This window comes from Microtus oregoni, unplaced genomic scaffold (genome assembly GCF_018167655.1).
Source record: "Microtus oregoni isolate MIOR12 unplaced genomic scaffold, Mior012 000005F_ref0000423, whole genome shotgun sequence".
Classification (NCBI taxonomy): domain Eukaryota; kingdom Metazoa; phylum Chordata; class Mammalia; order Rodentia; family Cricetidae; genus Microtus; species Microtus oregoni.
The window spans coordinates 38,717,913-38,730,300 of record NW_024543064.1 but is presented as its reverse complement, the minus strand read 5'-3'; the positions used below and the strand labels follow the sequence as shown (position 1 = coordinate 38,730,300).

The following is a 12,388-nucleotide window of genomic DNA, read 5'->3' as shown; positions in this document are numbered from 1 at the left end:
GAGAGAGACTCTACACTGCTGAGATGTGTATTAAGAGACAATGCCAGGTCTTCTACTCTATTAGCAAAGTTCTAATTTGTGCAAAGCTATGCCAAGAGGGTCACGGTGTGCCCAGATGCAGTTATAGAGGAAATGGCATTAAAGGAGACATTTGTGCCAGGCATAGTGACACACAACTATAGTCCCAGGCACTCTAGAGGCTGAGGTGGGAGGATCACTTGAATCAAGTATTTTAAGACCAGCTTGGACAACATACAGCGAGGACTTGTCTCAAAAAAAAAAAAAATAAATAAAAATCTCGACGTAAGGAGAGGAACTTGTCCTGCCTCAACTTGATGTGCTATGTCTTGTGCAGACTTATGGGAGGCCTGTTCCTTTCTGAGGAGGAGTGGATGGGAAAAGGGGTAGATTGGAAAGGTGAGGGAACAGGAGGAGAGAAGGGAGGAGAGACTGGTTGGTATGTAAAATAAATGAAAAATGTTGTTTAAATAAAAAAATAAAGCTAGCAAAAACAAGATTTCAAAAAAAAAAGAATAAAAAAGAAATTTCTGTTAGCAGGAAGGTATTCGTATTTCTGTAATATTAACAGGTTCCAGGCAAGTCTCACAGGCATCTGGCTGAAAGACAAGTTCCTTCCAACTGTCCAAACTGCTTCTTCCTGAGCACGAACATCTGGATACATGGAACATTACAGACAAAAACTGTCTCTAGAAAATCTTTAATTTCTGTCCCTTGGAGTCACTTAGAGATTTGTACAGTGGAAACCACCGACGTTCAACTTGAACGTTCTAATGAAACTGCTTACCCTTCGCACCAGCGTCTCTGGGTAATGGGAGCCTCACGACCTCTCCCCTCAGCTTTATCCCCAGTCATAGCAATCTACCCCCAATCATTTTGATCATCACTGAGAGAAGCGGCAACCTTAAATTTCAAAGAAATGTGTGTAATAAGTCCTCAACAAACACCTCTACATAGAATAAGGAGTGGCCATCAGTTCTGTTATGGCAAAACAGATCCAAGGGACACTTGTGACAGGAGGGCTGGATGAAACTAGAAGGAGGATTCAGACCCTGCAGGCTCAAGATAGGATCCCCTGCCCCACAGGGCAGAGACCTCCAACACGTGGTGTTTTCCGATTTGTCAGCTCAGCTGAACTTTATTCTCTATCTCCTTCTATCCTGAAGAAAAACTATATTTCCTATAAAAAAGTTTACTTTTCTTAGTATCTTAAAATGAATATTTGAAATTTTAAGCTCAAATGTTATTTTTCAAACCAAGAGTCCATCAGTAGTCATTTCAGGGGACACCTAAGTCATTTAATTTTTTTTCATTAACAAAACCCCTAGCTTTGTATTTAACTTCTGGGATTAAAAACAAAGATTTTCAACAACAGCATCAACAATAACGATGTAAGCACAATTGCACTAAACAGCATTTCTTCAATTTGTTTTTACCAATTTCTTAACTGGAATTTATTTAAGGATTCTTTGATTGCTTTCAGTATTTGAGACTTGAGGAGACAGTCTTTACTGGGGTTGGGGGGTAATCTCTGGTGTTAATGACAAGGATCTGGGTAAAGCTAGTCCAAAGCAAACATGGTGAAGGCAGAATTTCAGGGTTGGGGCAGGAAGGAGAGAACTGAGAGAGGTGCGTGAGAGAGCCACCAGCCTGATAAAAGCACCAAAAGCATACTTGATTTCTTAATGAATGCTTAACCAACACAACTATTACCGACAGGCACAGTGGACATCCAAATCTAGCTGACTGGGTGATTGCATTCTTATTTTCTGTCTTTCGTAACAATTTTCGAAGAGATTGGTTCCTAACACTGATGCTCAAAGCTATTGTAGACAAGCTGCCTTAATTCTTAGTGAAGTAAACAACAAAATGTCTCATCTCTGGACCTCCAACTAGAACCCAAAAACTGGATATAATTAGAGGTGTGAACAAGCAAACAAGGAAGAAATAAAGCTGCAAAGTCAAGGTTCTGAGAAATTATAGGGCATCCTGTACTGCAACAGTTCAAATTTGTCACTCATGGTCTCCAATACACCAGAAATGAACAGATCACATGTTGCTGTCCTAGGTGCTGTGGTTCCATGTGTACCCCCACCCCACCTCCATGCTCCCTCCCCATTCTTTTCCTTCAGACTTTCTCCTTTTCATTGCTAGATAGCTAATTTCAGACAATCACTGTATATGAAACCTCCAGCTTCCCACTTGCCCTCAGGCCATTTCCCCATTTTAACCCTTGGAAGCCATTGATTTACAAAAGTCCTCTAGCCCTAAAATAGACTTACTGAGGCTTTAAAACCCAAGGGTGAACCTAAAACACCCTACACTCACAAAACTTGAAAAGACAAAGCACAGGATGCCTGTCTACCTCCTCCTCCTCCTCATTACTAATATTACCAGTGGTAATATTATATTAAAATATCCCCAAAGAACAAAGGACCTCATTTCAATTCAAACTCCATCCCTTGGTCCCTTGACTGAGAGGGCCCTCTGGCTAGCAGAGATAGTTCAGGGTTTGCACATTTACAGCTCCTCAAATGGTTGGTAAAGAAAGTGTCTAGCTTCTAATGGAAGTTTGCAGAATCTCAACGTCTTATTGATAAGTATTTTAAAATTCACATTTTTTTCTATTAAGGGAACTCTTGGAATTAAGGAAAGTGAAGTACTTAGGAAAAGCAGACTGCTTCAGTTTTCTTTTCATTTAGAGATTCACGTAAACGTACAGGTACATGTTTACACACACTTGGTTAACACCAAATAAAGAAAAGCTAAGACAGATGCAAGAATTCACAAAAACACTTTGATACCACACTTCTCATATCCATCAAATGCATGAAGGATTGGATAGTCAGTGATGAAACATTGACTTTACTTCTTTCCAAAGGAGAACTGACCAATTCTGCAAATAGTGCATCAACTGAAAGACAATAAGATAGAAGCTTGGGACTGTTCATGTCCCTTTGTACCCCCCAAACTCCCAATGACACGGAGAAAAATACTGCATTGCAGCATTTGCTGCACATACGTGTATGCCTAGCATCTGCTGCACATACGTGTATGCCTAGCATTTGCTGGCTATCTCACCGAAAAAAAAGTATATATTAAATGTCCATGTATGTAAACAAAGTGACTGGTAGCTACAGGTTACTAGAATCGATGAAGAAATTTGTCAAGGCCAAAGTATTTCTGTCCGTATGTGATGACCTTTATCAAGACCGCCCGCCATTCCTTACTTGTGGTACATAACAGATAATTTGCTTCTTCGTCCATTTTTGTTTTTAATTAAAATAAGGTATTAAAGTACCAAGCACCAAATGAAGCAGAATGTCTCTTTATAGATGGGATAGTGTTCTGCCTAGTAAGAGAATTCAGCCGCAAAAAGGAGATAAGTACAGAGAAGAAGAAGCAAAGGATTTGTCCCGAGGAACCCTTCCATTGTTCATAGAAACTCTAACTTGAGAAAAAGACCTCAGTTCATCCACAGATTCTTTTAGAGACAATGAACACACACACACACACACAGCACACACATAGAGAGTACCATTCATGCAATGACTTTTAGATTTGAAATTTCAAACCTATTATTCCTAATAGACACTCCAAATTTAAAATATATGAAGTCTGTCGTTTCAAAAACTCTTAGCGAGGCTGAATTTGGAACTAAAATACATATACATTATCATTTTATTTCTCTTTCCTTACAAATAATTATGCTAGTAGTACCTCAAAACAACCTGGTCTTGCTTTCATAACAAATTGCTCATATTAAAAGAAAGGTCTATAGGAGAATAAAAAAAGTTTTAAAGCTTTGTGCAAACCATCAGACATAAGCAAGCCCATCTTAATCTTTGCAAGAAGATGTCTTGAAAAAATGGTTAGGAATGAATGGGACTAAGACCCAAATAAACGCTTAAGTTTTTCACATACAATATTAAAGTCAAAGTATCAATGTTTCTCATGTAAATTTTTGCTACTCCCCTACTTCTGCTCATTTGACTCCTCCAAAAAATTAACTATCAGCCGATTTAATCAATACATGCCTATGAAATACAGAGAAAACCGGATCAGTAAAACTGTGATGTAGTCCATGTACATCATGTTGCAGCAATATTTCCATCTATATTCTCACGTCTTAGTAAATTCACACGCAGTCTTGTGTTTCCATCACGGCACACCTCTACATGTAGGTAGTGGGTATTAATATTTTTAAGACAAAGAAGCAAGAAAGGTCAGCGGCAGAGCTAGAGCTATGTGTCTTCTTTCTCATAACCAAAGACAAAGTGACAGTTTTCATAGAAACAATTTTACCCAACTAATACCTGCCAGAAAATTCTCAGAAAATAAAAATAAAACTTCATCAGTGATAATAAAAAGTATTCTATTTTAATAGATGATATATGTTTATGCACTCAAGGTAGGAAAACAAGGTCCGAGCATGGAACAAAAATATATATATATATATATATTTTACCTTGAGAGTAAAACCAAAATAATACCTCCCTCCAGTCAGAAAACAAAACAAAAAGGAACATTGTCACAGAAAAATTATGGTGGGAGCTGATGGTGGAGATTTGCAAAGGAGAGACAATAAATTAAGAGGATTTTCAATAAAGGCAATTATATTTTCTACCCTTGCAATACATTTCTTTTTTTTTAATTTTGAGGCTTCAAATTAGCTACTGGATTATGCATCTCTATTGTCACAAGGAAGAAACCACAACTGATGACTATTTCAGGTTTTTTTAGTGCTACTTCTATTCACTCAAGTACTATCGCTCTTAGTCCTTTTTGGTACCCACCATCACTGGGGAAGAGACACTACTTAGAAAAGCACTGAGAGAGGGACAAGGGAGAGATGCCTGTCATCTAGAATGCCTGGGTCTCACCAGACATCAGAGACACTTAAAAAAAAGACCACCTTTCACTCAGTTTATACCAAGACCAGACTTAAGACCAAATGCATTGATTAGAGTGGAAGATACGGGTAGATTCTGAAGCGAGAGGAATGGGCAGCGGAGGGAGGCAAGGGGCTCTTTAGTGGCCGTGTTCTAAAGACATTTCTACAATAAACTCCTTGAAACTACAGTACCAGCATCTAATGTAGTAAAAATGCCATTATCATCGGACACAAAAATCATTGCGTAGCATAAATCGAATCTACTTATATCTTTTCTATGAATATTTGCTGGAAATATCAGAGAAATTATTTGCAGAACCTATCAACTGTGGGAATTCACTATTATGCTTTCGTCAACTTCATTCAATATAATTTACATTTTTTTTCAAATGGTCTTACAAGATTCCTTGCAATTTTTTGCACGTACAATTTCACAGCAGGGAAAGGGGGAAGAGGAGAGAGAGAGAGAGAGAGAGAGAGACCCTGTTTTCCCTTCCCCCTTCTCTCTTTTTTTAAACAAACAAACAAAAAGAAAAAGAGGAGAGAGGGAACAGATGCTTAAAAATAGATTTCGAAAAATCACTGTAAACCAGACTTAGAAATGTAATTAACACCTATTTATGAAGAATAATTAAAGTTGGGCTGGTCACAAAGAACAGCAAAGATAATCGAGGTCCTGTCCCCCCTCCTCCTTTTTTACACTGTTTGCAGTGTGTTCTCATGATAGCCACCTGCTCCCTGCTCGGCTTCTCCTCTGTTCGTTTCCCCGGCAACCTTTCATTGGGTTTTCCTCCCAGCTATCGCTTTCAGTTGGGCTGCTCGGTCTAATCTTATTTGTTTTACACCCATCAAAACAAGCAGCCAGACAAAGGCAATCCTCTAAGAATGGGAAAAAGACCACAGCTTTGTTATAACGTCTATGCAGAGTGAAAAGTCCTCCTCAGGCTTTTCTAGTTAAAAATAAAATGAATTTATAGCTTTCCCCACTACCCAGCCCCAAATCCCCTGAAAGCTATTGCTGGTGAAAATTCAAAGTCAGAGTGGGCACTCGTGGCATCTATTCGTGCCATTTTGTGTCATATCTTTAGGGTCAACGCCAGGAGACAGGAACAGCACTCAAGGAGTTTCCCTGTTTCTTTTTCCAGAAAAAGACGATGCTAAAAATAGATTTACTACTTCGGCAGAAAGGTTTCCACTTCCCCATCCACATCTCAAAGTCCTGTTTCACAATTGCAATCTGCTGGTACTGAATCTCACCTCCTCCACCCCTCACTCCCAGCCTTCCCCATCACTCCTAGCATGAGACCGAAGAAGAAATGTGCCTTTAACTTTAGCAGTCGTGTAATTCAGCTGAAGGCTCGCAGAGGTGGTGGACACGCCAGCCAACGGTGACAGTGACATTGTGATTGTCAAAAAAGGCACCAACCTTGCTTGCCTAAAATGTGTTTGATGGAAAAGGCAGTACGTGCCTTGTATGCATGCAATGCCATTATACTTGGAGGCAGATTGTGGATTTCAGAAAAAGAAATACTAATACACACACACACACACACTCACACAGAGGCACGATCAGAACAGTGATTTACGATGCAGTCCACCATCCTTACACACACACACACACACACACACACACACACACACACACACACGGCTGGAGCCTCCAAGCTGCCTTCTCTTTTCACTTACCATCTTCAAGCCATTCCACTCCATCTGTGATCAGAAGAAGATGGACCCTCACACAGTGTGTCAAAAGCGGAAAGGAGCGTTATGTAAAAGCTGACATTCCCTTCTTACAGAGCTGCTGCCCAGAGAAGGAAGCAACAACTCAACACGCCAGGCACCGCTACACATACAAGCCGCCTCCTCTTTTTATGAGGTCATGACAGGAAACTCTTTGAAATACAAGATGCAGCGTTTACTGAAGCCCAAATAAATCACCCTCTTTGCCGTTTTGACTGCGCAGTCCCCTGAAACACAACTGCCCATCTCAACGTTCAGCATCCAGGAGCTGCCTCTCCAGCTTTACATTTCCAGCACAGAAATGGAGAGGTTCCTAACCCTGCTGCATACACCCTAAGCCCCAGAAAACCCAGGCATGTAGACAAACCTCTTCTCTCTTACAAAAAGAAAGCCCCTGCCACCCCCTCATGATGGTCTCAAGTAATAGAATCTCTTTCAACAAACCAGCAATTATTTCAGCCCATCCCCACCCTCTGCTTTCACGTGAAAGGGAAAACTGACAACGACCTGTTAAAAATGACAATCTCTCTCCCCACTGCTTTGCAATAAAAGGACCTACCCGCACGCTACACAAAAGATATAGTAAATGTAGGAACCAGACAGCAGCAAAGAACTAAACTCTCGTGCAAGCCTAAGACTGGCCAAGGTATAGACGCTTGTCTTCCCTCTAGCAACACGAACAACAGATTATACATCTAGTATACCTACCATAACCATTCTTATTGGCAAATATTGGGTCTTGCAGCGCTTCGACTCTTCTCTTAAAATTTGCAAAGGTTTCAGAATATATCTAAAAATGACTACTATTGTTTATATATCTATCTATCTATTAAAGGTCCACAAAACACAGCGTGGATGATTGTAAAGTAAATCAATTATTGGGAGGGGGTGGGGTGGGAAAGAAAGGGAAAAAAAAAAGGAAGAAAAGGCGCAGTGAGCTGAAACCCCTGATTCTAGGATGTAGATAAGAACAACTGAACAGAGCCTTGCTGAAATTGGCTCGAAGCTTCCCCTTTTTACATCCATTTATGGGACCATCTGTCAGCTGAAGCCAGACTCTGATTGGCTGGGGAACCGAAGGGAGGCGTTGCAACATCAGGTGCTATTTAAATTAGCTACTGCCAGATTGACGATGTTAATGATTTGGTGACCTCTACAACAACAGAGCCAGATTTCTGAACTGCTTCTTGTGTCTGGTAATTAAAGCCCGGTTGAAGCAACAACAGGCATACTTGTATTTTTTACCTTTTACCTCCTTCCAGCTCGAAAAGTACTGTTACAACTGCAGGTCATTGGAGGACTGCAAACCTTCACAGTGGGAGTGTCCTTCCTTCCCGGTCCTGGCGGGGAACACAGGAGCCCGTCCCTCTGATAGAGGGCTTATTCGGTGGGGAATATTTTCAACCACCTTATCTTTCTTGACAGTTGCTTTCTAGCGAAATGCATATTTAATGATCTGCCTCTAGGCTTAAAGATACAACAAAAGCACTTTAATGTGCTAATACTTCCACATTTTAACTTTATTATTTCCCAGAATTGCTGGCTTTCTGGAAGCAGTGCTTCTTTATGCAGCTAACATGACCAACATTTCAAAAGCATGCAAGTTTGGGATTAAACTTCTCAGTGAATTAGGTTCACATAAGTTTGTCTCAGAAAACTATTTCCTAATAAGAAAAAAAAAAAAGCTGGAGGGAGGAGGCAGCTGCCAGGCTCTACCTTTCTGCCTTCTGTCTGAGCTTTCCAAAACAGAGATTGATGAATGATTTATTTAAATGAATTTACTTTTCAAGTTGGATAGGGGCATGCTCTGTATTTTTAAAAATCGATGAAAACATATTCCCTTTTGCTTTTTCTACTGAGGTGAGGGCAAAACATGGCTCTGGAATAAAATGGCCTTATTTTATTACCTGCACAGACTGCTCATCTTGTTCTACTTAACAAAAGACTTTGTCTTTTTCTTCCCTACCTCCCCCACCCGTTGGCCTCTAAAAAGATGTACAAAGAGACATTTAGCAAGTGTGTAGTGATGTATACAGTCTGCCTGCTTATGCGACACAGGTCCTAAACGCCGGATCACCATGCTTCAGGAGTTTCGGCCTGGGTTTTAAAGTGGCTTACCTGAGACCTTTATGTCTCACATCTATGAAGAAGGCTAACACCCCTAAGTGACAGTTTAGTTAACTTGTTTCTCAACAAATGTACAGAGGTAACAAATATTTAACGCAGGTTTTAATCTTTGCCGGAAGCTGACAGTGAGCTGGACTAGGGGTAGTGGAACGATGTGTAGTTCTGGGCTTCAGAGTCCAAGAGCAGTTTGTGAAAAACTACTAGAAAAAAAAAACCCTACATTTTAAAAGGTGGAAACAATTCTCTTCAAAACATTGCTTCGTGAACACATTCAACAAGCATACGTATACATACTCTATGGAAAAACAGAAACACCATTAAACAGTATGTCGGATACATTACATAAATCCTTTTGTTTAAATATAAATAAGTCCAGCTATTAGAAATGAAGGTCCACGACAAAGAGGGGTGGAAATGTGGACCTCTGCTGGGCCCTTCCGGTAGAAGGACAGTGAATGAAGTCAACTTTAAAATGACTCCCTCGGCACCTGCGTGATGAACCCCATGAGTCACACTGGTGCTGTCGTACTTGCTGCACTGCACTCGAAGGATGAATTCCCAGGTTCACTGCTCCAAACAGCTTGACGTACATAGATAGGCTAGGTCTACGCATCCTACATCGGCAGCCAAAAAACTCTTGAGTGTGAGCACACCAGCACGAAAATATTGGGAAGACTATGTTGACACCATGCTACAGCCACACAAATAAAAACAGCTCTCTTGGAACAAAACATTCACTCGATATTTCTACACAGGGTATAAAAGGTAAAAATTTTAGCACCTCCTTTTTTCTCATCCATACTAACTTTGGTACACTGACTGAGCCATAAATTAACATTAGGTAACTCCAAACCATTCTGGCCACCTTTCCAAAATAGTAACTGTCCATGATACCATAAACAATTACCTGGTCTCGCTAGGCTAAAAAAAAAAAATACCCATGCATTTTGTATATTGATCACTTCTGCAAAAACCTCCGCTCTAAAGTCTTTCAAAGGGATCCTCAAACAAAATGCACAAATGTCCTCAGAGGCCTTTTCTCTAAAGACAAAGGCAGAATCCTATTGTTGGGAAAAGTCAACCTTATTATCGCATTTCCCATAGTAGCATTCATCTCTCAGTGTGAGGGGCTGACCGCTACACAAGCGGTGTGGCATTTGTAAAGCAACAGATTCTCAATATATTATCTTAAGAACCAGGCAGGCGAGTCTCCCAGTCATGCATCATTTTTTTTTTTCCTTTTCTGCTACAATCCACCACCATAGAAAGAAACTTGTCTCTCTCAAGCAGCTAAGGCAACCTAAAACGGTAGCCCAGCGCTGTGGGGCTGGCTGCGCCGCTGTGTCCCTCTTACCATAAATGAGCAGTTTCTTGACTCATTAATAACAATTTCCCTTAAAAGAAGTAATCTCATATCAGTCAGCCCCTCGCCACCATGCACACATCCCAAAGGCTGCAGATAGCTCAGCATCAGTCGCCGGCAGCCAGCTTTCCCACACAGCGTCCAGATGGACTGTACCAGAAGCCAATTCAGCGTTAATAACTACCTACTCCGCGCAGTGGAGAAGCCTTACGTGGCACAATGGGCTAGGAAACAGAAAAAAAAAAAAGATAGACAACCAAATTCTCTAAAAGCACAGGAAACAAGGAACAGAAAAAGAAGCATGAATTATATTTCCTAGACTTCTACGAAAGGGGGCGGGGAGGATAAAAAAGAAAGGAAAAAGAAGAGAAAAGAACCCTTCATAAACATGGGGGGGGAATAAAGAGGAGGGGGGATAAAAACAGATGCTGCCCAGAAAAAAGTGACAAAATATTACCTCATTATTTAACAAAGCAGCATTAAGCGTCCTGCTGATTTCAAACATCTTGCCACAGATTTTGTTTTAAGAGAAACAGATAGAATCCTTTGCAAAGCACTCCGTCTGCAAAGGGTTCTTCAGTTTTCTTGCGCGCCACGGAACAGTCAATATATGATTTCCCCAGAGTTCGCACATGAAAACCTCTAGTCAGGGAGCTGAATTTCCCCCTTATCTCTCCCACTGTAGCCTCCTGTAATATGCACTGCTCTCTTTGCAAGAGCAGCCTGCCCCAAACATGGCTGGTGTTTAAACTACTCTTTAAAGTAACAGTTCACTATATAACCACCAGGTGGGTAGAGTGCACAGATTGAAACAAACCGTCTTAAAAGACGGTGTGTGTGTGTGGTGTGTGTGTGTGTGTGTGTGTGTGCGCGCGCGCGCGCGCATGCATGCTTTCTCCTCGGAATTGCTTTTAGGTATAGGATGTGACATGAGAAATAGCAATATCCTAACAGGCAAGATTGTTTCTACTGTATTATGTCTAAGTAAATAAAAATTTTCCTCCTGATTTAAAGCAAGGGAACAAAACCGACCAGAACAAAACACTGCCTCACATTTCTAATAAGAGACACAAACAAGACTTGTTTCATCCTGCCAGTGATAAAGGAGGAAAACACAATCCACCCCAAGAAAAGGAGAACTTAAAAAAACTCCATGAAAATGGTTTCTTTTTACAACAAGAGAAATATTCCCACAGGATGAGCACTAGACTCAGATGAATGTAGATAAACACACAAATTGGAGACAAGAGCTAAAGATGTAACTTTCCTTCTGAGTTTATTGGACATAGTCTCTACTGATATAAACGACCAAAAGCTTAAAAGTAAAGGCACCAAAAACACAAAAGGCAAAACCAAAACTTTACCATGTCTTTTTTTTTTAATGTGATCATATGACCAGTTATAAACAACCACAGGCTCAAACCAGACACTTGTCTCTCCTCAGAGCAGTTCTTTCTCCTTAAGATCTGCTTTAAAGAGGAACATTTTTACTGGACATGATTTTGGAGGAGTACCTAACTTGGCATCTCCTTGGTACCACTCTATTCAATTAACCTGATCTTCTGCCAAGAATAAAGAGAATGCCCCAAGTTGAAATCTCCAAGTGAGGGGTGTAGTGTAGAGATGTAGAGCTGCATCATTACACGGCCACGTCTTAAGAAGGGTTTTACATTTTTACTAGTAACAAAGGATGCGCATGCTACTTTACTCTCCCATGCATCTAATGCAGAAACCAACACACACACACACACACACACACACGCACGCACGCACGCACGCACACACACATGCATGCATGCACACATACCTGGCATTTTTGTTTTTCTTGGCTGGACGATATTAAAGCTCTGAACTTCCACATCTCTGGAGACACAGATGCCAATTCTAGTATTTTTCCAGTCTGTCCAGCCAGCATTTAGCTACACAAGATAGTGACTGACTGTCTCTTTTATCTTTAAGTCAAGTCTGCATCATTTAATAGCATTTAACCTCCTTGCATATATTAAGTTTCAAGTGACAATTTTTAACTGGGGAGTGAGAAGGAGGAGTTGCTCTCATCAAATTCTGGTCGTATGAAATAAGCTAATTTGTACACTCACCATATGTCTTAAACACTAATTAAAAAATGTCACTTTCTTCAAACATTAAAATGTAATCAGTCTAGTAAATAAAATATTCTTGAGTTTTCTTGCCTTGGTGATAATTTAAAGAGTGTTTATCTCAAGGTAACCTTTTTAACTTGATTA

General features: G+C 40.4%; 1 protein-coding gene across 7 annotated transcripts in view; it reads right to left on the bottom strand.

The window, feature by feature from the left end:
- The window catches only part of Elavl4 (ELAV like RNA binding protein 4), a 136,644-nt gene that overhangs the window by 75,173 nt on the left and 49,083 nt on the right, over positions 1-12,388 (bottom strand). For 3 of the 7 annotated variants that reach the window (XM_041651759.1, XM_041651764.1, XM_041651766.1), the window contains exon 1: positions 10,600-10,803. The exons of 1 other annotated variant lie outside the window; for it this stretch is intronic. In XM_041651759.1, coding sequence (XP_041507693.1) covers positions 10,600-10,647 — 48 coding nt within the window. In that variant the 5' untranslated portion in view covers positions 10,648-10,803. Of the gene's footprint in view, positions 1-6,598; positions 6,969-7,360; positions 7,540-7,897; positions 7,927-10,599; positions 10,804-12,388 lie in introns of those variants that run through there. 3 more of the 7 variants (XM_041651765.1, XM_041651762.1, XM_041651760.1) reach the window with 3 other exon arrangements.